General features: G+C 36.4%; 1 protein-coding gene across 1 annotated transcript in view; it reads right to left on the bottom strand.

Moving 5' to 3' along the window:
* The window catches only part of LOC120767713, a 51,201-nt gene extending 29,768 nt beyond the window's left edge, over window positions 1–21,433 (bottom strand). The window contains exons 1-2 of the mRNA XM_040093909.1: window positions 21,314–21,433; window positions 20,969–21,106 (exon numbers count right to left, since the gene is read on the bottom strand). Of these exons, the coding sequence (XP_039949843.1) occupies window positions 20,969–21,032 (64 nt within the window). The 5' untranslated portion in view covers window positions 21,033–21,106; window positions 21,314–21,433. The remainder of the gene's footprint in view (window positions 1–20,968; window positions 21,107–21,313) is intronic.
* Between the last annotated feature and the right edge of the window lie 4,031 nt (window positions 21,434–25,464).

Here is a 25,464-nt window from a genome sequence, read left to right on the forward strand (position 1 = left end):
CAAATAATTTGAATATTTTTGCGTTGAGCTTTTGTTTTTAGACGCCTGTTGGCTAACCTGCCAACCCAGTTATTAAACCGTCCACTTATTTGTCACGCGTAAGCCGAATTTATCAAATCGAAAGTACAATTTATGATTTATGAGCTGTGACTGACTCAGAGAAACTTAGAAAAAAACAGACGACGTTCAGTTGAGGTAATGCTCAAAAATTGTTGGAATATTTCTTATCATTAACTGTGATAAATTTTTGTAGACTGCTTAGAAATGTTTGCTAATTACAAAATAACTTTGTTGCTAATATTTTCTAGAACTGTCGTGACAACGCTTATTATCGACAGACATATATTTGCTGGAAAATATATGTTTTAGTATTTGTTAAAATATTTTCTCGATGATTTGCTGTATATAACATTAAATACTATGAACGTTTACTTGAAAAAGTATTCCACATTCGAACGAAATAAGCACATGGCCTTCGCTTGGTTAGTCCTCAACCTGTTTTCGTTCCACTTTGATCCCGTTACCACTTATAAACGTTTCTTTATGCCATTAGTTTGAATATCAAAGAACTTCAGCAATATTTTCAGTTCAGTAAACAAAATTTGAAGCAAGTTCTTTACGAAAGAATCTCGAACATTGTAAAAATCGAAACTCTCACATTTGGTTGTTTACAAAAACCCGTGCAACTCGGAGGTTATTTAACCGTTTGACAAACCAACGCTTGCCAAATGTTACAGACAGTCCAATCACATAAAACGTACCTGCCTTTCTGATGACCGGGTGTCTTAAACAATAATTTCACCTTACATTTCAAACACAGTAATAGAATGTCAGAGATTCTAGTTTGCCCAGCAATATGTAGAAGCAGGCTCAAGGCTCTTGGATCCAACTACGTGAACAGAAATCGCGCACAGCAAATTGATTTTGCCCCAGCAAATTGATTTCTATCTATCTGTCACGTCAGAGGAGAAAGCATGAGAGGGAACAACACTGAAACTGTAAACTTTCATAGTAGTTGTAAACAGCAGGACTGTTGTCATTTTTTCCTTCGCTGACATCATGGCCTAAACATTTAGCTGTCAAACTAACTCTACAAAGCGAACTATACGTAGAGAAATTGTCGCAATCCATATTTCTCTATTCTTTTGAAATCCTTCACAAATGATTTTCTTCAAAGTATTTATAGACTGAATACAATCGATTAATTTCTTTTCAATTTTTACTAGTCAGTAATGGGATTTCCATCAGAAATATAAGTAAAACATGATTATCTTCAATATTTTCGACATTTGTTTCTACTAAGAAGCTGCTCGTTCCTCAGAACCGAAGATGTCCGACTATTGCATATAGCCGCCATACAACTGACCGATCAAACTCAATATTTGTGTCGAAAACTTGACGAGGTTATTTCACGAAATTTGGCTTAGATTGTTATCTAAAGCAACGCTTTATTATCCAGTGAAATCACCACCAAGGAAATCACCCGTCTTGACACCCAGCATTCCTTACTGGATAGTATTCGACAGAATAGACCACGTCCAGCATGCAGTGAAGAAAATATAGCAGCCGTAGCTGCTAGTTTACACGAAGACCGTGAAGACTCTATTCGGCGCCGTTCGCGGCAACTCGGACTGACATATGGAACGATTTGGCACATTTTGCGTCGAGATCTTAAATTGTAAATTGTAAATATACAAAATAGGGCTTGGACAAGAACTGGAGCTGCTCGATCTTCCATAGCTACGTCGCTTCGCACTATGGGCTCTTGAAAATTTTCAACAAGATCCGACGTTTTCGAGCCAAATTTTGTTAAGCGATGAGGCTCATTTCTGGCTAAATGTGTAGCCAGAAAAGATTCAAGAGCTGCCATTTTATCCAGAAAACTCAACGGTTTGGTGTGATTTGTGAGCAGGTGGGCCATATTTCTTGAAAAATTATGCTGTTGAGAACGTAATCGTCAAAGGCGACCATTATCACACCTTGCTAATCGAATATTTGATGCCTGAAATTGAAGCTCGAGCTTTCAGCAGCATTTGGTTTCAAGAAGACGGCGCCACTTGCCACAAATCGCATCAATCAATCAATTTATTTAGAAAACACTATGCAGAGCAAATAATCTCACGTTTCGAGCTGGTCGATTGACTACCAAGATTATGTGATATCACACCATTAGATCCTGTGGGGATGTAGAAAGTCAACGGATAGACCATCTGAGACGTAGCCGCGGCCAACGTTGGAAAGAGATAATCTTAAAAAAATAAATGCCAAATAATTTTCTTTCGAATGATAATAAACATTCCGCACTAAATTTGAGGTTTCTGTGTTTTTTTTTTTAAGAAGGGAACCTCGAAGTGGATCATCCTTTAGCTGGCATACAAATTGACGGTTCAAAATCAAGTTATTGTATGAGCAGTCAACCTGAATGTGTTCTGGATGAATCTCGGCTGGCCTTTACACCTACAAATGGATGCACTTAAAGACCTCCCGACAAGCAAAAGCTTTTGTGCCACCTAGCAGAGCCACTTTGCTCGTTAATGAGCATCAACACGCGAGACCTCGTCATATTGCGGAAGTAAGGGAACAATTTTAAAGGTTACGAAACATACGAAGTGGAAGTGTCTTAGTAAGGAGGGTTGTTTCCAAAAATTAATCCAATAATACGTAGGAAAAGTTAAAAATTTTGGTCTGTTTGAGCTTGCGGTGGCAATCATCAGTATTGAAAAGACCACAAAAGATAATTTAAGTTCAAACTTTGATAATTTGAATTTGCTTTGCATTATCATCGTTTGCTGCTTAATTTCTAAGAAATTCTAATTGAACGTAAAACACTTTCGAACAACTGCTTTTATGTATATGTACTTAAGTACTTATATTATATGTGATGCGTATATGTATATACATACATATTAGATAAATACACCTTTGTCAAATATATAAACCAAATGATTACACGAATACCTACCGTGCAAATAAGTAGCGGTAAATGGTGTAAGCAATATGTTTACACACGTAACCACCCATCAATACCGCCTCACACACACTCACATGGTGCACCACCCGTGCTTAAAAGTATTTCAATATGCCATCAAAATAATTAGTTCGCAACGCATTGATGTGGAAGTCTGACTTTGTAGATATGCAATTAGAACCGCAAAATATGCAACAACATTGCGGCTGCAAGCAATGTTGCATAGAAAAGTGCACACGCACACACAGAGACATAACTAAATACACACACCAGCGCACATTGATATTATATTTAGATACCGTTATGAGTTTAGTCGAGCGGCCGCAGCGTACATTTCACTCGATTGCGGCTATCCTCACAGAGATATAGGCCATTGAACATGTGAAGCCGGAGAGCATTAAAAGGGTTGGGGTGGCGGTGACGGTGTGCTTATTTAGCCGCTGCTGGGTGGGGGTGGTAGGTGGTTGTTGGAGTTTTTCGTCGTGTTGACGCTGTGGCTTACAATATAATCGCATCAAATGCAATCATGAGTAAACAATTTTGCACGATTTTATTTCGCTGACATGGCATGGCAAATCATGAGCAATATGATAGGCAAAAACAAAACGCAAAACAACAACAACAACAATAGACTATTATTCATATTAAACGCAAAGAGGTTATTGTTTTCATAATCTGCACGATTATTGGCACGTAAAACAATTACACACGCACATATTTTAATCACATTTACACACACTCATACGTATACATATATGTATGTAGATATAAGCAGAGATATGCCATAATACATGCGTATATGAGTGTATGTGTGCCTGCACAAGATAATAAAACTCAAATCGTGTGTATTTATTGTTATTGACAATCGAATATTTCAAATGCTTATTTCATTTTAGGCTTTGCCATCAAATTTTCATAAATGTTGCTAACAGGTTGTTGCATACCGTTTATACAAAAAAAGAGCAATTATTTGCTTTTACTGACATCAAATGTGCCGTTTAGTACAAATATTCTTGTTTGTAGAACATGTATGTGCGAAAGATGTGGCAACTCGGGTTAAAAAAGTTTAAGTTCTTGGTGTTTTTGTAGAGTATGTAGAACAGAGCACTCTATTTGTGACCTTATATAATTTTGTTAATGATTATACAAGACATTTTATTAAAATTTCGAGCTTAGAAAATTCACTGATTATGAGGACTACCATCTAGCCATTGTAAATTGTTGCCCGCATAAGTAGTTCACCATGAGAGCCATGCTAAATTCTATTTTCCAAAGTCTGATTAAAGGCGAATCGAACACACAGTTGGTATAAGTGCTCATATATATGTATACTCTCTTGTAATGAATTCAACAGAAGAACTTTGTTGTTGCCTCCGAACATAAGTACATATATACATAAATATAGTGACAAAAGAGAACAGAACTCAAACATAAAAAAAAGTGGAGAATCGAATGTTTATTGTAAATTTTCCTTGAATGATATGAGAATTGCCTTTAATATTTCGAAAATTCAAACATTTTAACTTTGGAAATAGGTGGCAACTCTCTCGAAACAAATTTTGGGCATTAACATTCCGAACCTCTTTTCGATTGTATATGTAATAAAAATGTTGATTTTTTTTAAGGTGGCAACTCTGGTGAAATTATATTTTTAGCAGAACACATTTCAGAAATATATTTTTTAAAGAATTCTCATTTCATATCCACTATTTCTATTTATTTTTATTTATTTTAAATTATACTCTACAAACAGGTGGCAACTATTTTAAAATATACAAATATACATATTTGTATGTATATACTATATGTAAGTAAATTATATTTTAAAGATGCGATAATTGCTTTTTATATATTGAAAATTCAGACAATTTAACTTTTGAAATAAATGGCAACTCTCTTGAAAAAATAGCATTTTCATTGTTTCTGACCTGTTTTCGATTTTATGTAAAATAAAAATGTTTATTTAATTTTTTTTGGAAAGGTGGCAACTCCGGTGAAATTATATTTTTAGCAGGACACTTTTTAGAAACATATTTCTCCAATACTTCCCATTTCATATCTACTATTTATGGTTATATAGAAGAAAATTTTACTCTTCGAAAAGGTGGCAACTATTTCAAAATATTTCAAAAATATACAAATATACATATTTGTATGTTTGTATATACATATGCATGTACGTAAATTATCTTTTTATGATGCGTGGATTGCCTGTTTTATTACGAAAATTCAGACAATTTAACTTTAGAAAAAAGTGGCAACTCTCTTGAAAAAACTTTTCAGCATTGGAATTTCGCACCAGTTTTGGATTTTATGTGCTATAAAACATTTTAATAATTTTTTTTTGGAAAGATGGCAACTCCGGTAAAATTATATTTTTAGCAAAACACTTTTCAGAAATATACTACTCAAATGCTTTATATTTCAAATCTACTATTTATGGTTATATGTAAGAAAATTATACACTTCAAACAGGTGGCAACTATTTCAAAATATTTCAAAAATATACAACCTTTACTAGAATACTCTTTTCAAATTTATATCGATATTTTACCGTTGCAAAATGTTTACTTAATTTTCAAAATTGATCTTATGAGTTTTCACCGGATACTACGCCAGGCGAAGGCCTCATTTGAGAGTGGTTTACAGAATGTCGTAGAGACTATTAAGCAGTCTACTGTCGAAAAGAGGTTTTTTTGGTACTAAAACATTAAAACATGAACACAAAATGATTTTGACTCGTTCACTAGTTCTTGAATATTTAGATGTGCGAAAGCTCCTTAAAAGTTTATGCCACAAAAGCTTGCTATAAAAGTATCTCAAAGTAATTGTACCGATAGCGTTATTGCCTGAATTGAACTTTGAATAGTTACCGAAACCATCGTTGTCTTCAGATCTGAAGCCCAAAAACTTTTTTCTGTCCTTAGACTTCAACAGAATGCTCACAAGAAAGAACTGGAGACTGAAGTCTTCTTTAAGGTGCTACAAAAATTCTATGGAAAAGTTACAAAATAGCTTTTCGAAAATTTCACTTTTTTTCTACCGACTTTTTATATAATACTTAGCGGGAGTTTAGTTTTAGTAACATAAGATTTTGAAAAATTAATTTCATTACTTTATTAGCGACTGATAATGCCTATAAGCGTCCTTTTTCATATCGTATATATACATAGAGATCTAACATTGCCGACAAAGGGGCACAGAAGCCGCTTAATGGAGTCACGTTATCAATGCTAAGCCATGCACCGTATCTTGTTCGATTACCACTGTTGCCACAGCCATTAACTACATTGCCAGCAACAATAATACAAACAGCAAAATCCCCACAACCCAACGAAGAGTACACTGTGCGGCTAACACAGTGAGGCAACCGCTTTTGATGTTGATGACCGCTATCACTGATAATAACTCGTGCAACTCACACAAGTAATATATTTGTATATGGTAAATATATACATATATATATACATATATATATATCAAATATATGTCTGTGGCTGCTTACGTTTGTATATCCTCAAAGGTGCGTTACAAAGCCCATTTGTATGTTTGTATTTAATGCTCTGCCCCTCGCCCTCTTTATATGTGTATGTTAAATCCATATACACCGTTTTATATATACATACTATGTATGTACACATATGGTTCCATACATTTACATGTGTTAATAAATCTAGATTCTATCGACACACACACACGCAAACATAAGCTCGCACATCCGCATATTGATCCGACGCATCGGTTGCAAATGCATCGGTGAATTGCGCAACACTTGCAAAAGTTGGCAGTATTTAGCTATGAATTTGTCCAGTTGGTCGGTCAGTCAGCACAATCCGACCAGCTGTATGTCACCCGCTACGCTGACGCCCTCCGGCATTTGTCACCGGCATCGGCGCTGCCACTTTCCTCGTCAACTAGCATAGCCGCCGAGGTTACTACGCTTGTGGTCGTTGTAAATTTAATGAGATTTCTGTCAAATTAATTTCCGGTTATGATTAGATTTTCGTTAATAGCAATTTGCGGTTTTCAGCCAAATATTCGAATGTTCAGCTGGGACATGTGTGCTCATCTTCAACCATACATACAGATAGTCATATGTAGATACGTTTGAGTGTATGGGAGATATATGTATGTATTCGTATGCCAATGAAGTGACAGGAAACTGTACGATTTTCACATTGTGTTTCAAAAAAAAACGGTATATAAAAATATTGAGTGTGTAAAAACTAATTCTGTGACTTTTTTATTTAATATTTTAGGTTATAAAACTATATTAAATGTCTTATACACTTGAAGCTCAGCAATTAAAGTGTTCTCCTTAAACGAAGGCAAGGCTGATTGAAAATCCAGTTGGCGCAACTCTATATCCATATATTTACAAAGATTTATTATAACCGATACTCAAATATCGATAACTTTCATCTAATTGAAATAGTCTGAAACTCTGCGTCAATCCAATCGATCTACTGCTTATAAGCTTGAATACAACGCTTCAGGCAGTGACATGAAGTCTCATAATGTTTCCCGAAAACAACATATTATATTTATATAAAGCGATTATCCTGATACGATACACTTTTTTACGACTAATAACATATGAAATCTCATGAAGCCACAGAAAGAAGTAGTCAAGCTCCACAATCAATTTGATTCAGATAATCAAAGAATCCTCAATCGCCGACGAATAATTCAAGTTGCCTCTCGAGTATTAATTTCGTAGTGGTCTGAACACCTCGGACTATAATAATGACAAGTACCAACTAGAGACTTGCAATCACTTTGTATGACAACTCGCACTATTTACTATATAGGAACTGTTCGTTTTCTGAAGTGGCCGTTAGATTAGATGACAATTCTAATAGCTTACCTCTAAGCACGGTTACATACCCGTTGTATCAGCAAGTAAGCTTAATATAAAAGGGAAATTTCCAGGCATTTTCACTTTTGCAAGGCTGAAGCTGAAAAATCCCGGCAGTTATACCTTCGACGAACCAGTAGACATAGCCAAAACTGACATTGACCGTCTCAACAAATTTCTGATCGCCTCGACGAGCTTGGTTTTGATTTATGAGAGTCTTAATGATCAATTTTATCGGAGCTTTCGGTATCATTACTACAACGGACCGGCGTTAAAAGCTGTTCAAGTGTGACCGCTATTAGTTTCGACACATTTAACCCAACTTAACCATCCTCCTAGGAAGAAGTAATGTGTAGAAGTTCACGCGAGTGAGGAAAGATCTCTGAACGCCATTCACTTGGGAACGATTCCTTTACATATAATTCAGCTCACGACTTCCGGCCTTAGACCAAGTATCCTCTGGATAGCCAAAAAACATCCTTTGGAAGGTGTGCCAAAGTGAGAAAGAGAAACCTCCTTCACCAGGGTTCCGCGCTGGGATTGGGACACGCCACGTAAAAAAACACACACAATGTAAAGAACAAAACAGCCTCGGAAGAGAAACCTTCCTCATGATTACGACCACTTAAAGCGTGTTAAGGATTACTATTTAAGGGCATGCATCTGGAATTTCCGTTCCCTTAATTGAAAAGGTGCCGCACCCAACTGGTTAGTATCCTCAAAGGCTGACATCACCGCCATCTAAGATGTGCGATAGACGGGAGAAGGACTGAGACGAGTATATCCTTGTGGCTTTTACTACAGTGACCATATAAAGGAGCGAAAATGAGGTTTGGGATTCGTGGTGGGAGAGAGACTCCATCGCCAAGCCCTGACATTCACCCCGGTGGATTAACGTCTAGCCGCAATCCACATCAAAGCGAAGCTCTTCAATGAATAGCTGATTTGCGCCCACACCGAGACGGAAGAGAAAGACGATGTGACCAAAGATGTTGGTACTGCATTGTTTCTTCGTCAGTTTTACGCTAAATTTTCAACCAATATCGTTCCGCTACTACTTTATTCACCTGATTTAGCTTCGTGTGACTTCTGGCTGTTCAACAAACTCAAAAGACCGCTCCGGGGAAACTGCTTTGAGTCAATTGAAGACATTAAACATGAATCGCTGCGCGCATTGAAGGCTATTCCGGAAATGGACTTTAACAACTGTTTCGAGTATTGGAAAAGCGTTAGCACAAGTGCATTGGGGCCAAGAAGGGATTACTTTGAGAGGAATGACGTAGATTTTGAAGAATAAATTAATAATTTTAAAGTTATGAACAAAGTCTTACTATTTTTTGCTCATGGTAGTATATGCTTATCTTTTAAAGGAAACAACTGGTATCATATTACTTAGATAATAGCAGAAATAATATTGTATTTTAATACCTGATCCCAAGTAATTACGAACTTAGCCCTTAGAACATTTTATAAAATAACAAAAATAAGTAATATACATAGAATAATATAGATGTATGTATATATATATTTTTTTGATTCTAAAATACGTCAATTAGTCAGCAAATTTATATAATTGACATTATTTTTAGTGAAGTAGTGTCTCAACGCTACAGTTTTAAACGAATATTCGAGTTAAGAATTAGCATAAAAAGTGGCAATAGTAAGGGCTAGTCAAGTACTAAAGTGCACCGACACTTCTAATAAACGCATATGTGCATAGGTACTTATTATATATTCCTATGACATAGTATTATAATAATCATTTTAGAGGTGTTGAAAATTACTTTCAGCGAATATATAAATTTAATGCATTAAAATTTCGGCAAAAAGCGAGAATTACTTGTAGTTTTTATAATAAATTGCATTCATTACAATTCTACGAATCATTACGAACCCCAAAATATAGTACAAAGAAAAGCTCGTTATGCCTAACGGTTTTGAGCTCATGCAGATTTATATGTTATAAAATAATCTCCACAATTCAGTAAATTAATTTCTGCTGATTTCAGAAACGATTAGCTCTGAATTATATCTCATTATTTTCAATTTAAACCTGTAGTTACGCTCAAACGAACATGCAAAGACACACATACACAACACATATGCAAGTATATGTATATTTGTTTGCAAATCTTTTAATGAATGCATTCACTAATTAGTGGTGAGATGATTCATCGCTGCTATTTTGCTGTATTTTTGCATTACATGACTTGCGATAAAATTAACGAAGTAATTAACACGCGGTGACTTTAATAGGCATTAAAATTTGCAGACTACTGGTTTCTAGAATTCACTATTGTTCAAAATTTTAACGGCAAAGTGAAAATTAGTCGCATAGACACGTAAGCACAAAAACATTTAGTTTTTAACGTTTAAGTACTTATGTAAATAACGTCGTTCAATACAGGGCGAGGAGGGTATAATTTACTGATTTTAACAATTTGCTAATAACTAATGAAGGTTGAGTTTATTGACTCATACTCCAATTATTACAGTTGATTTGAAATAGTTTTCAGTTGCATAATTCGTAATTGAGTCACTTGATTTTCTAATTATTTATAAATATATTATTATTATTATGTATAAATATTTTCACTACATAAACATACATATGTATATGTATATAAGTATCTATTTTTATGTCTCCACAAAGGCAATCTCGCATCACGAGACATTGTCACTGCCTAGGCCTCGCTGAGCAAACACGCAATCATCATTACTTTAATTACATATATCAGTAATTTTTATGAATACGAGTACACCTTGGAGGAAATAGCTACTATATATATATTTATATGTACATATACGTATATACATATATTTCGCAAAGCTTGAAAATGTATGGTTTTTATACCGCTTACCGAATATATGCATTAAGTTCGCCAAAAAGTTGGAGATCAAGAAGGAAACATCGGATACCCTATAAAATACATATATGTGACCTGGTCTACGGAAAGGGGGCTTAAGTGTCAAAAAATTAATGAGATAACGAGAAACTGACGAAACGAGTTGTTTATTTTTAACAGCTGTTTCCCAGAAAACTAGTTTTCGCACGTTAGCTCCCTTTTCATAGACCAGGTCATATATACTAAATGATCAGCGTAACGAGCTGAGCCATTTATTCTTGTCCACTTCTCTGTCCATCTGTTTCTATACACGCCCACTAGTCTCTCAGTTTTTAGGATGACAAAATGAAATGAGATATCAAAATCAACTCCTTGTATAGAAAACTCTTTTATTTAACGAGTTATCTTCACGAAAACTGACTGGTCCAAAGCAACAATACAGTACACAGAACAGTAAATTGTCCAGTTAGGACCTTTATAGTATATAGCTTCCATACACTGTTTGAACAAAATCAAATTCTTCGATCGAGAATGCGCAAAAACTATTGTCAATATTTATAATCGAACTATCGTCAATATTTATAATCGAGTAGAAAAGGTATCAGAACTAACGCGTGATCCTTTAGAGGTACTTTTCTCAATTGCTTTGTTTCGACAAATCACGCGTGAGTCGTGTCAAACTCTCATATTGTTTTTGTTCAGTATTCTTTGGTATACCATCATGAAAACACTTACACTTAAGCAGCGTTTACAAATCGTTCAACTTTATTACGAAAATTCACGTTCTGTAAAGAATGTGTTTCGCGCGCTTCGCTGGCGTTTGGTCAACATAATCGGCCTCCGAAGCATACTATTCGCAACACCATCACCCATCTTGAGACCCAGCATTCATTATTGGATAATTTTCGACCGAATAGATCTCTTCCAGCACGCAGTGAAGAAAATATAGTAACCGAAGCTGATAGTGTACACAAAGATTCGGCGCCGTTCATAGCAACACAAACTGACTTGACGCAATTTACGTCGAGAAATTGAAATCGTATAAAATACAACTTGAGCAAGAACTGAAGCCGATCGCTTCGCTCTATGGGCTTTTGAAAAGTTTCAAGAAGATCCAACGTTTTCGAGTCAAATTTTATTCAGCGATAAGGCCCCGTATATATATATGAATAAGCAAACTTGCCGCATTTAGGACGAAGAGCAACCGGAAGAGATTCAAGAGCTGCTATTTCATTCAGAAAAAGCAAATGCTTGGTCTGGCTTCTGCGCCGGTAGAATCAACTGTCCATACTTCTTCAAAATGATGCCGGTGAGATCGTAACAGTCAATATCGCGCCATAATAACCGACTAAATGATGCCTGAAATTGAAGCTCATGTCCTCGACGACATTTTGTTTCAACAAGACGACGTCACTTTTTACATCTCGCGTCAATCATCATCAAGATCGGTCGATTGGTCAACAAGATCATGATATCACACCCTTAGACTTTCTCCTGTAGGCATACAGTGGGCTTACATATGTAAAATCTAAAGTCTTTGCGGACATTGAAAATTAGACTCAACGGATGGACCATCTGTGATCTTCAAAAAATAAATGCAAAAGAATGTTCTTTCGAATAATAAAAAACATTCCCCAATATATTTGAAGTTGCTGTGTTTTTTCTTAAAAAAAAATAGGGAACCTCGAAATGGATCTACATATGTATTAATATCATAAATAAAGGTGTAGTTTTTGTTTATCTGAATTTTTAACTTATTCAAGCTACAAAGTCACCTAATAAAGCAAAATTTTTAATTACTTCATATAATCCTCTCTTTACTTAAATAAGCCTCTGCAGCAGTTAATTAACACATAAGCCTATAATTAGTACCGTTAGTCAGCCAACGCAAGGATAAACAAGAATTATGTAAGTGAGAAAAAAAATCACGCAAAAAAAAATATTTTCAAATGTTATAACTATTTAAATATATGCATACTTATGTGCATACATACATATGTACATATGTATATAAACTTATAATCTTAAGCCTCGAAACCAAAAAACTGTTGCGACACAGCTCTAGAGCAGTACAAATTATAACAGCAACAAGCCGTGACCAACAACAATGGCGTACGCGCATCGAAATGCCGAGGACAAGGCATAAAGAATAAAAGCAACAATAAGAACTACGAAATAAATTTTAAAAAGTTAATTTGCCTGTCGCTTTCGTTGTCAACTGCAGGCGCAAGTATGAAAGTCCGCACACACACACACACACACACACACATAAACATGCACACAAGTACAGTACGAGTACATTCGTTATGCGAAATCCGCAGTTAACTACGCCGAAACGGGGCATCTGCAAATAAATGCAATGACGAACAACAGCAACAACAATAACAGCAACCCGTTGAACAACCAGCAACAAGAATGGACAGACTGCAGTGCGAGCAATTGCTGCTGCAAAAGAATTAAAGTCCCCAACAAGTATGAGCTGCTTTTATGGTTGTTGTTGTAGGTATATATGTATGCATGTCTGCTTAAATGCCTGCCATGAATTGTGCATGGCTACCGCAGCCGAAAAGTCACCAATACCACCTCGGCAGTGATTCCACTCTTTAGCCGGCTTCCATGGAAATGCTGGTGTGCCGCGGCGACGGCGATATTTATGCTTATAGGATTTTATTGTGACAAGCATTTCACAAAAATTGTGCACTTTATTATCACACTGATTAACGCATCATAAATTACCTTCAAAAAGGGCAAATATGAATGCCAACACGCTGAAGTGGGCCGGCAGCGGAAGACACGACTCTAAAGGAAATACTCAAGCGTGTGTGTATGTAGTATGTAAGTATATATGTAAGTACGTTTGCAAATAACGCAAGTATTCATTTAATTTAATTAATTGGTTAGCGGTGCAGACATGCAAATATATTTACGCATGTGGACTATAAGAACCCAAAGTGTTGTGTGGTTTGCCACAGAAGAGTCAATACGGGAATTGAGAGTGGGAGTCAACAATAATGATTGTAAAGTATTATCGACTGACAAAAAGAATAACAGCTCCTAGAAGTTAAAGAGTTGCTGAGGGATAGTAGTTATAGAGAAACTCCTAGTGATAATAAAAGACCAGCAAAACTGAAAATAAGTTAACATACCCCAAATATCAGCAAAGAAATGGTCGAAAATATTATTCTGGAGTATCATAACCAAACTTTTTATGGCAGAGACAGTAAAAACGGGAGATATTGTGTTACAATTTATTAAACAATTACTAAACTCTATAAAACAAAAGCTGCGAAAAGTTCAGGTCGAGGAATAAGCCTTCTTAAAAATATGTCAACACCATATGATCAACCACTGATTTCGCCGATTGTGAGCTCTTCTTCACACATCTTTAAAATAGGAGAGTCATTTCGAGCAGGTTAGGTTAGATAAATAAGCTGATATTTTATAATCCTACTTGGACAGCTAGAGACGCCTGACCCTAGTAATAGATCAAAACGAACGTCGGATATCAACAGAACGTCTAGCGTCTGCAACAATTTGATTGAGCCAGCTAATATAAATTCTTGACAATTAAGGTGGTATTCTGGTCTAGGATTTTGAAAAACTCGATTTTTTTTTTTTGCATATTTTGAAACTTTAGACTTACAAAAATATAACCTTGGAAGGATTTTTCAAAATTCGAATTATTTTCGGAGAAACAGCCGATTTTGTGACGTGGCGTCGGTGTTCACTAGAATTGTCTCCTAAACTTTAAGCGCGTTTTTCTCGAAACTACTTATTTTGAGGTGGTTGACATGATATCTCAAGTTCCACCGAACCGACTCCTTTGAAATTTGGTATATACCAACTTTATACAATGCTCTATCGTGTCTGCCTTGGATTTCCAAAAATTTTTATTTGAAGTATTGAAGGATGGTAAAAATGTTTTTAATTTTTTTTTTTATCTTAGTTTAAAAAATGCCTAAAAGTCATGCGTCTAGACCAGAATAATCCCTTAATTAGCCGGCAACTGAGATACTTCAACTTTAGTCTTTCGAAAGCTGGAGAACAAAGTATTTCACCCAGTGAGTCCCAATGGGACAGTTTCCCGTTTGGAGTCAGGAGAGTTCAATGGACCATTCATCTTCCACCCTGTGCCTAAAGGCTTTCGCTACCCTCAAGTGCTGCTTCCTTTCCAACGTTTGCTGAGCTGAGAAACCCTAATTCGTTTATATCCTAATGGATTTCGGTGAGCGGTGCCTTTTCTTACAAACTCAACGAAACCTAGGCAAGTTTAATATTGGTACTAATTACCGAACAAGAACCAGTAAAGCCAAGAGTTGAGAAAAAAAACAGGACATATACCTGAAACGGCAGTTTAGTAATAGGGTGAGAAAAATATCAAATTTGTCTCAAAGATCATGAGATGGAGAGTCGATTCGGCGCCGTTCGCAGCAATATGGAATGACGTATGTAACGACTTGGCGCATTTTACGGCCTAATCTTAAATTGAAAATGTAAATGTTAAAAATTTTGCCGCTCGATTTTCCCAAGCGATATGGTTTCGCTCTATGGGCTCTTGAAAAGTTGAAGATGATACGTCGTTTTTAAACCAAAATTTATTCAGCGATGAGCTCCATTTCTGGCTCGTTGGGTATGTAAACAAGCAAAATTGCCAGACGAAGAAGAACCTGAAAAGTTTCAAGAGTGGCCATTTTAGCCAGAAAAAGCAACGGTCTGATGTGATTTGTGGGCCGGTGGAACTATCGGTCTATATTACTCCAAAAATGATACCGGTGAGAACCTAACCGTCAATGGTAACCGTTATCGCGCCATTAGAACTGACTATTTGATGCCTGAAATTGAAGCTCGTGATCTCGGCGATATTTGGTTTCAACAAAATGGCGCCACTTCCCACACATCGCCTCAACCAATGCATTTATTGAGATAACACTTCGGTGGGCAGATAATTTTACGTTTTGTGGCGGTCTATTCGTCATCAAGATCATGTGATATCACACCGTTTTTTTTCCTGTGGAGATATGTAAAGTCTAAAGTCTATGCGGCCAATACCGCTTCGATTCAGGCCTTGGAACAAAACATCAAAACATGTAAACCACAAAATATTGTATTTTCTATCTTTAAAACTGTGCAACTTTTTATGACTAAACTTTGAACTTTATTCTGTAAATTGACTCTGATTTCTAGTAAAAAACCAAACAAAATCGGTTTATTAAATATATATGAATATAAATATATGGGCATAATATTAAACACGGAAGCAACGCCTGAGTGGCGCTATTGTACTGCTATAAATACCTACGTAAGTCCACAAGTGCATCAATGTTTAATCTCTGGCGAGCATTATGCGAACAAAAAAATCAATAAATGATTGAATGCAATAGAAGAAGACAACAACAACATTATGGATTTAAAAATTCTATCTGGTGGAAATCATTTGCACAGTTTGCCATCATTGTAATCCAAATGTTGTAGTGCACTGCAAATGAGATACTTCATTACAAGTACTATACAGTACGAAAATACTGATAAGTACTGGGTAAGTACTAGTACCGTTGGCATGAAAAATCAACGATCGAAAAAAAGTATATATGTATGTATATGTATGTACGAAATTGCACACTTGAAATTTCCGGTGATTTCTCGTTCATTTATTCACCGTAAATCGCTGCATCAGTCAACGCATCAAAGCGCTTGCCGACTGCTTCACGGTGTGTGGGGGGATATGTAATCAGGAGTTCGCCGCTGTAAATGCAAATGCAAAAAGCGAATATGAATACGAATGCGAATGCGAGTGTGAATGCAAATGGAAATGTGAATATCGATGGCAATGTTGGATTGTTGAATTGTTGAGGTTGTTGCTGTCGTATCATTATTTGTTTTTTACCCTGTCCCTGTGTTGCTATTACACAGGTACTCGTCGCATTATTTTATTGTTTATGTTTTTGCTGATGTATGATAATATGAAAATATTTTTTCAAGTTATTGATTTTAGCCACGGCTTAATGTTTTTTCATTACTTTCTGCAAATTTGTCAGAAAGTATTAAATATTAAGCGGCAAAAAAAATGTGTCCATTGTAAGCTGATTTTAATATTTCGAGTGCAGTTATTAAAGTATTACTTTCATGCATAAAATGTTTCGCAATTTAAGTGTGTCAGAAGTTGTGGGGTTACTTCTTGAAATGATAGAGTTTTTATGTAGTTACAAGCAGCGACGGTCAATGAACGGATTACCGGCCGAACTATTCAAAAACGGCGGCGAAGAACTGATAAGGAGCATACGTCACCTTCTTTGTAGAATATGGTCGGACGAAAGCATGTCCGACGTTTGGAATTTAAGTAATATCTGCCTAATAAACAAAAAAGGAGACCCCACAATCTGCGCCATTTACCATGGGATAACATCGCATATAAGGTTCTATCGAATGCATTGTGTGAAAGATTAAAGACCACCGTCAACAAACTGATTGCACCTTATCAGTGTGGCTTTAGACCTGGCAAATCAACAACCGACCAGATATTCACCATGCGCCAAGTCTTGAAAAAGACCCGTGAAAAGAGAATCGACACGCACCACCTCTATGTCGATTACAAAGCTGCTATTGACAGCACGAAAAGGCTCTGCCTTTATATGGTTATGTCTTAATTTGATATTCCCGCAAAACTAATGCGTCATGTCGTCCGTATGGACGAAAATATTCCAGCTCTGAAAATGTACGATACAGTACCCGCCGGGGGAAGCAGAGAAGAGAAAGACCCCCAATCCAGTGTAGAGATCAGGCGGAGAAAGACCTGACTATGCTTGGTATATTCGATAACCGGAAACTTTAAAACGCCTTATTCACAGGCTCAATACCAAACCACAGCAGGTACCTGAAATTCATCTGAGTACTTGGTCTATGAGAGTACATTTGATGGAGGAAAGGGCGCAATAGACTCTAGCTGGCGGTACAAACCTCATCAAATTTCTACTCTGTTATATTCTTAGCAGAATAACACAATTAAGGATGATCGTTGTACTAAGAGCATAGCGATGTCGAGGGAACATTATACAAGATACTTCTCTCGACAAACCTGAAAATGTGATTAAAGCAAGAAAAGGCTTCGATATAAATATATTTGGAGATGGCATTGACCTTGCGGCGACCACCATTTTTCAATAACGAAGGATGACCAAACAAACTGTTGATTCTCCATGTAAACAGCAGCAGTATTTTGGAGAGTCTTATTTATCACAAACACAAATACTTGAGTGCAACGAAGCATTCAGTGAAGATCGTGAAGTCATCGAAAACTCATCTCTTGCGATTTGTACAACTACTTCTTTACTTGACGATAACATTGAAAACATTAAAGAAATAGTGCTTGAAAACCCTTGTGTTGGCATTTGAGAGATAGCAGAGGACCTCAAGACCTTTTAAGGACTGAGCACATATTGGTTAAAGTTTTTTATATGAAGCGTGTCAATGAGAATTGAATATTTTGCAACACGAAGTCGACTATAGGTCGCCAAAGAGATGATCGACAACTTAGCTGAGAACCATACATTTGTCATGCATCAGTGATGATGCTGATGACGAAACGAGGGTATATGAATATGACTTCGAAACTGTCCAACAAACTAGATTTATAGCGCCCCGAAAATTAGAAATGGCAACCGAAAAAACTACAATTTGCTGAAGTCAGTGAAGGTCATCCTAACTTTATATCTAGAGGGGTCTATTTTGAAGGCAATAACAAATATTATAACCATCTAGTGTTGGAAAGGTGAGATTTTAAGCTTCATTTAACCAAAAGGAAATTAAATTCGTTGGAAATTTCGAAATTTCGATTCAAACTGATGAACGTTTTATACGGCTGAATTAATGGCTCTAGCGTAAAAATGGCAACAAACGGTCGATCAAAATGGTATATATTTGTTTATTTATTTATTAGTACAAATATAAAAAAACTAAATGAAGTTTGATTAGAAATACGAAAAGACTTTTTAGACTACGCAATATAAGCGTGAATTAAATTATATTTTTGCACTAGGTAGCCACCAATTGTAAATTTTAATTTTCTTCATTAAAGTGAGAACTTTTCAAGCCTTTTGCCGCATGTGAAATTGCGCAAGAAAGCCTCATTAAAGTGCAATAATATTGCCTAAAATTATTTTTTTTTTTACACTACAGTCTATTCCATTGTCAAATTTATGCAATTATCACTCATTATCAGCTTTATTGTCATATTTACACATATTGTCACTTTACAGCCATAAAATTAATCTGTAATAATTTTACGATCGTTTATTTCCTATCAAGGAAAACTACTATTATGTGCTCTGTAGATGACCTTATATTAATTAATATTCAGTATCACTTATTATACCCTGAACATGGTATATTTAGTCTGTCATGAATTTTGTAACACCTTGAAGGAAACTTCTGAGACATTATATAACGGGTAATCCAAGTACAGGTACTTTTTTCAATAACCTTTTTTTTGACAGATAACACCTGAGTCGTGTCAAGCGGTCATGCTATCTTTCGTTCGTTCGTTAGTTCGTTCAACTTTATTACGAAAATTCACGTTCTGTAAAGAATTTGTTTCGCGCGCATCGCTCAACTTATGGTCAACATAATCAGCCTCCTAAGCATACTATTTCCAGCACTTTTATCCATTTGAGGCTCTCCATTCATTATTGGATAATATTCGATCGAATATACCACATCCAGCACGCAGTGAAGAAAATAAAGCAGCCGTAGCTAAGTGTTTACACGAAGACCGTTTAAAGTCGATTCGGCGCCGTTCGCAGCAACTGGGACTGTGTATGATGTATGGAACGACACGAATTTTACGTCGAAATCTTAAATTGAAAGCGTATAAAATACAGCTTATGCAATAATTGAAACCGCTCGACCTTTCCAAGCGGCATCGCCTCGCTCTTTGGGCTATTGAGAAGTTCCAGGAAGATCCGACATTTTCGAGCCAAAATTTTGTTCAGCAATGAGGACCATTTTTGGCTCGATGGGTATGTAGAGAAGCAAAATTGCCGCAATTGGAACGAAGAGCAACATGAAGAGATTCAAGAGCTACCATTTCATCCAGAAAAAAACAACGGTTCGTTGCGGTTTGTGGTGTTGTGTTATCATCGATCCAATTTTATTTGAAGAGTGATGCCAGTGAGAACATAACCGTCATTGACGTCTGTTATCACGCCATAATAATCGACTATTTGATGAATAGAATTGCAGGTGGTGATCTCGGCGACACTTGGTGTCAACAAGACGGCGCAATTTCTCAAAACATCGCATCAATCAATGGACTTATTCAGAGAACACTTCGGTGAACAGATAATTTCACTTTTTTGGAACGGTTGATTGGCCACCAAGATCGTGTGATATCACAACGATATATTTTTTTCCTGTGGGCATATGTAAAGGCCTTGGAGAAAAACATGACGTGTGTTCTTCGCCAGTTACCCATCGAAATGCTCGAACTAGACATCGAAAATTGGACTCAATGGCTCGACCACCTAAGACGTAGCCTCCGTCAACATTTGGAAGAGATAATCTTCAAAAAACAAATTTCTTGTTAAATTTGAAATTTCTGCGTTTTTTCTTTAAAAAATGTAGGGAATCTCAAAATAGATCAACCTTTAAATATTTTTTCTTTATTAAGTAACCTTAATTCGACTTCAAGGTTGATTATTTCAATGAACGTGGTTAGAAAGAACTAGTAAATATTTCTGTTCAATGTAAACCGTTAGCCGGTTACGTTTTTGAACTTAATTAAGCATATAGTTGCTGTAAGGAATACACCTATGAAGGGTATATAACTTCAGTATTCTCGCAGTTAACGTTTCTTGCTTGTTTTCTACGATATTTAGTTTATGCAAAATATAGCTTGAACTTTGTTTCAGAAACTTGTTATATATTTAGCTATTTTTTTAGGAATTAAATAAATTACTAAAAGCAATGCGCCATTTTCTGCTCATGAATTAAATATTTCTAAGCGTAAGTCCCCTTTTAACTAAGAAATGATTAAGGAGAGCAAAAGTTAGCAATTTATATAATATTATATATGTGACCTGGTCTACGAAAAGGGGGCTTAGGTGTCAAAAAAAGGAGAACAATTAATGAGATAACGAGAAACTGACGATTATTTTTAACAGCTTTTCCCAGAAAACTAGTTTTCGCACCTAAGCCCCCTTTTCGTAGACCAGGTCAATATCACATTATCCTTATATAAATATAAATATAAACATATATAATATTTTTCTAAATATTTATTTATTTCGAGTCATTATTACTCACCCGGTAGACACAGCACACCGCCCACAGCTAGAGATGCAACAAGTAATCCGATGAGGAACTTCATGGTTTGTGATTTCTTATTTGTCAACACTTTACAAACACAGCCACACAAACGTTGTTTATATTATATACTATGAACTTTGAAAATAAAATAAAAATTTGTTTAAACACAATTAGAAGAAATATAAAATTTTACACAACAATATAAAAGTTGTTGTTTTTTTTGTTATGCAATTTAGCGAGCGACTAGCACAACAATAATTTGTAGCTTTTATGGGCGATAATTATTGAAACCGCTTATTAAATATTAATTTTCTGGAATATTTCATAACAAGTGCACACTACCTGTTCAGCAGTTAGTGTTTTTAGTTTTAGAACTGAGTACCGTTTGCACTGCACAAGCTTTGGTTCGTCTATACCCGTTTGATGTCTATGGCGATATGGCGAGCACCGGGCACGGCAGCGAGTAGTTAAAGCGTTAAGCGGCGCTGGTGTCACCACACCAACAGCGACTTTGCTTGCTGTCAGCGACGCGACGCGCGGCTGACGTGTGTTTTGCTACAATTCGTTGTATATTTGTATGTAATATATATTTATATATATTTCTATATACTAGTTACACCGTTTTGCCCGCTCAACTGCAGCGCTTTGCACTGTTATATTCACTTCCTCCGCACCTTAGCTTTGTTGGGGCTTTCTGTTTTCACAATTCCGTTTTATTATTACGCGTTTATTGAATAAAGCAGAACGTATGGCACACAGGCAATAACACAAACAACAAAACAAACGCTAAATAATAAACAAAGTATACATAAAAAAGTTCAGTTGTAGTGAAAAAAGTGCGCGCCGGCACATTCACTGTCACAGTCAGCGCTGACGGCGACGTCACACACAAACTTGCATACATACATACATACATACATATGTGTATTTGCTCTAGCAGCCATATGACAATACAAACAGTGATTTTAATTCATCACTCTCCTTCAATGCAGTCGCTGGCTCAAATCCACAAAAATTAATGGTTGAATGTATGTGCACACATACATACAAATGTACAAGCTTTTGGCGCTGACTAATTTAGAGACATGCAGAAGTGACATATAACGGGTTTTTCATTAGGAGTGCTTCAAAAACGGTTTGGGATATCAATGAAATTCTTTATTCCTGTGAAAGTGCATTCGACGCCATTATGTATGGCACTAGACTTCTTTTGCATGGCCACCACGGGCACGTTTGCAGAAGTCCAAAGAGTCCAGCAGACGCTGAAACCAATTTTTGGCGGTTTTCAAGCATAAATCGGCCGATACTACTGCAATTTCACGTGCGATATTCGTATGAAGTTCACCAATCGTCGCTGTCTTGTTGGCATAGATCATAGACTTGACCTAGCCCCACGGGAAATAGTCTAACGGCATCAAATCGCACGGCCGAGGCAGCCAATTGATTGGGCCATTTCGTGAAATAACACGTTCACCAAGCTTGGTTTTCAATAAATCGATTGTGACAATCGCTGTGTGGCTTGTGGCGCCGTCCTGTTGGAACCATATATTGTCCAAGTCCACATCATTCAGTTTGGCCCAAAAATATTTAGTTATCATTGAGCGGTTGCGATTTCCATTCACAGTAACGTGCCGGTCTTGATCATTACGGCAGAAGTACTGCCCAGTGACGCCACCGGGCCATAAACTGCATCAAACCATAATTTTTTCGGGATGCAATGGTGACTCATGGAGTACGTGTGGATTGCTGTTTGACCAATTACGCATGTTTTGCATTGACGAAGCCATTCAGCCAGAAATGACCCTCATCGCTGAAGTTGATTTTTCGATGAAAATTCGGATTATTTTCAAATTGTTGCTCAGCCCAATTCACGAACATACTACGATTCTGGTGGTCAAGCGGCTTCAGTTTTTGCGTTAATTTGATCTTGTAAAGATGTAGATCAAGATCTTTTCGCGAAATTCGCCACAACGACGTCGCAGAGAAGTCCAACGCTTAAGAACGACGGGTGAGAGACTGACTTCAGTCTTCCTTAATTGATGCGCCATCGACAGCAATATTCCCGACACTACGGTCACTTCTTTGTCTCACTGGCACCAAAACATTTTGTACTGTGCATGTGGATTCAAATTTTTCCACAAGACGCTCAATTGTTGACCTGACAGGACGCTTATGACGTCCATAAATTCGAAGTAGCGCTTTTAAAGTTGAGATCACTGACTCCGAATTTCGGTAGTAAATTTTAATAATTTCGACTCGTTGTTGGATCGTACATTTTTCCATGATGACATAGCAAACCTTACTGAAGATAAATGTCAAAAGAGCGGGAAAAATATGGCATTGTTTGCTGTCCCTATGGGTCTATTTTTGTAGCGTTCCTATTGAAACCCCCTTTATAACAAACATATGTATGCACGTTACACATACATATGCAAGCGGCTCATTGAATGAAACACCGGCAAATTAATAACAATTGTATTACGATGTTTATGTACTTATAAACACATGAGAATTATATTTAAGTAGGCATCTAATAACCATATAAACATATACATACATACATACTTATGTGCTATACGATTATACATCCTCACATATACATACATATGCATACATATACTTATACGCAAATTAGTTGGATGCAGCTCCCCTGTTTATAGACAAAACGCAGCCTAATCAAAATTACAGTTAATTTTTGCGACCTACACATACTTGCATACACTGTATATATACAGCTGCGGTCAAATTCTTAGTAGTGTGCAAACGTAGACGATTAACTGTTAAAAACGTATGCGATATCGCCTTTATAACAAAAAAACAAGAAAAAACGTTAACTTCGGCTGCACCGAAGCTAATATACCCTTCACAGGGGCATTTCTTTTAGTAACTATGTGTCCAGTTTGTATGGAAGCTATATGCTATAGTAATCCGATCTGAAAAATTTTCTCGGAGATTATAATGGGTTGTCAAAAAAGACTTGCGGTATTTTTATTGGCTTTTTTTTATTGAAATAGAAATGAATTTTTGATGACTCATGCCCAACTCTTGACCGATGCTACGGCTGCTACTATGCCGGTCGTTTTCGACCAATTCAGCGATTTTATCGCAATTTTCGACGACAGGCCTTCCGGAGCGTGGCGCATCTTCGACCATCTCTACACCAGAACGAAAACGTTGAAACCATCGTTGTGCGGTGGAAATGGAAACTGTATCGGGTCCATAAACTGCACAAATTTTATTGGCGGCTTGAGATGCATGTTTGCCTTTATCGTAGCAGTACTGTAAAATATGTCGTATTTTCTCTTTATTTTGCTACATGTTTGCGACGCTATAACTCACGAACGACTCAAAAGGAACGACAATCAATAAAACACGTGTTAGCGCGTGAAATGAGCTTTCCAAAAAGGTATAGCATGAGCCGAATAAAACTAGAACTACGCACTTTCAGCGCCAACTAGCGAAAATACCGCAAGACTTTTTTGACAACCTATTATTATGACCTTAAGCAGTAATCCATGTCAAATTTTGTGAAAATACCACGTCAAATGCGAAAGTTTTCCATAAAATGAGCAGCTTCTTGAAGAGAAAATGACGTTTGCAAAATTTGAAAATGATATTTTAAAAACTGAGGGACTTATTAAAATATTTTTTATTTCTTTTGTTTTCAAATTGGATATTGTCGTTTTATGAAATTAGTATTTAGTTGCGTTTTTCAGTATTGCAGCACAGCGTCGTGGCTTTGAGTCAACAACTTTTTGGCAACTTTCGTTGGAAATAGACTCTCACGAGTTTTTTACAGCCTGCCATAGTTGCGTGGTCGATGTCGGCTTACATCGAACTACTGACTCCTTGACATTAGTCCACAAATTTTCGTTGGCGTTGATGTCAGGGGACTGTGGTGGCCATTCCATTACCTTGAAATTCCTTTCTTCAAAGCACTTTTTAGCAACTTTACTTGTGTGCTTGGGATCGTTGTCCGTCTGGAAAGTCCAAACAAGCGGCATTTCTTCACTGGCATATGGCAGCATGATTTTCTGGAGTATTTTGACATACGAATCACCAGTCATGTTTTCCTTAATCCAATAAATGCATCCTACAACTTGCCAAGAAAAGCATGCCCATCTTTGTTGTATATTTCGACTGGTAATAGATATTGGGTGGACATCTTACACATTGACGCGATCCCTTTCCGGCATACTTAAGAATCTTCGATTCGTTTCGCTATTTTGTTGAAAACCAATTTTAAGGCTCTTTGTCGATTCTTCGTTCTTTTTAGACAACATGTTGCAGGAGTACAAAAATTCAAATCTCGTATCAAATTACTTTAAAAAATATCTCGTTTCATAATTTTGTAGGAAATTTAATGTTCTACGAAAAGAATACCCTACAATTATTCGACTAAATTAAACCTTTACTAGATATTCAACGTCAAACATCAATGCCTGTCAAAACGAGACCATTTTTAGATCAGTAAATTGCCTAGAAAACTCTGA

Source organism: Bactrocera tryoni, chromosome 2 (genome assembly GCF_016617805.1).
Source record: "Bactrocera tryoni isolate S06 chromosome 2, CSIRO_BtryS06_freeze2, whole genome shotgun sequence".
NCBI lineage: Eukaryota > Metazoa > Arthropoda > Insecta > Diptera > Tephritidae > Bactrocera > Bactrocera tryoni.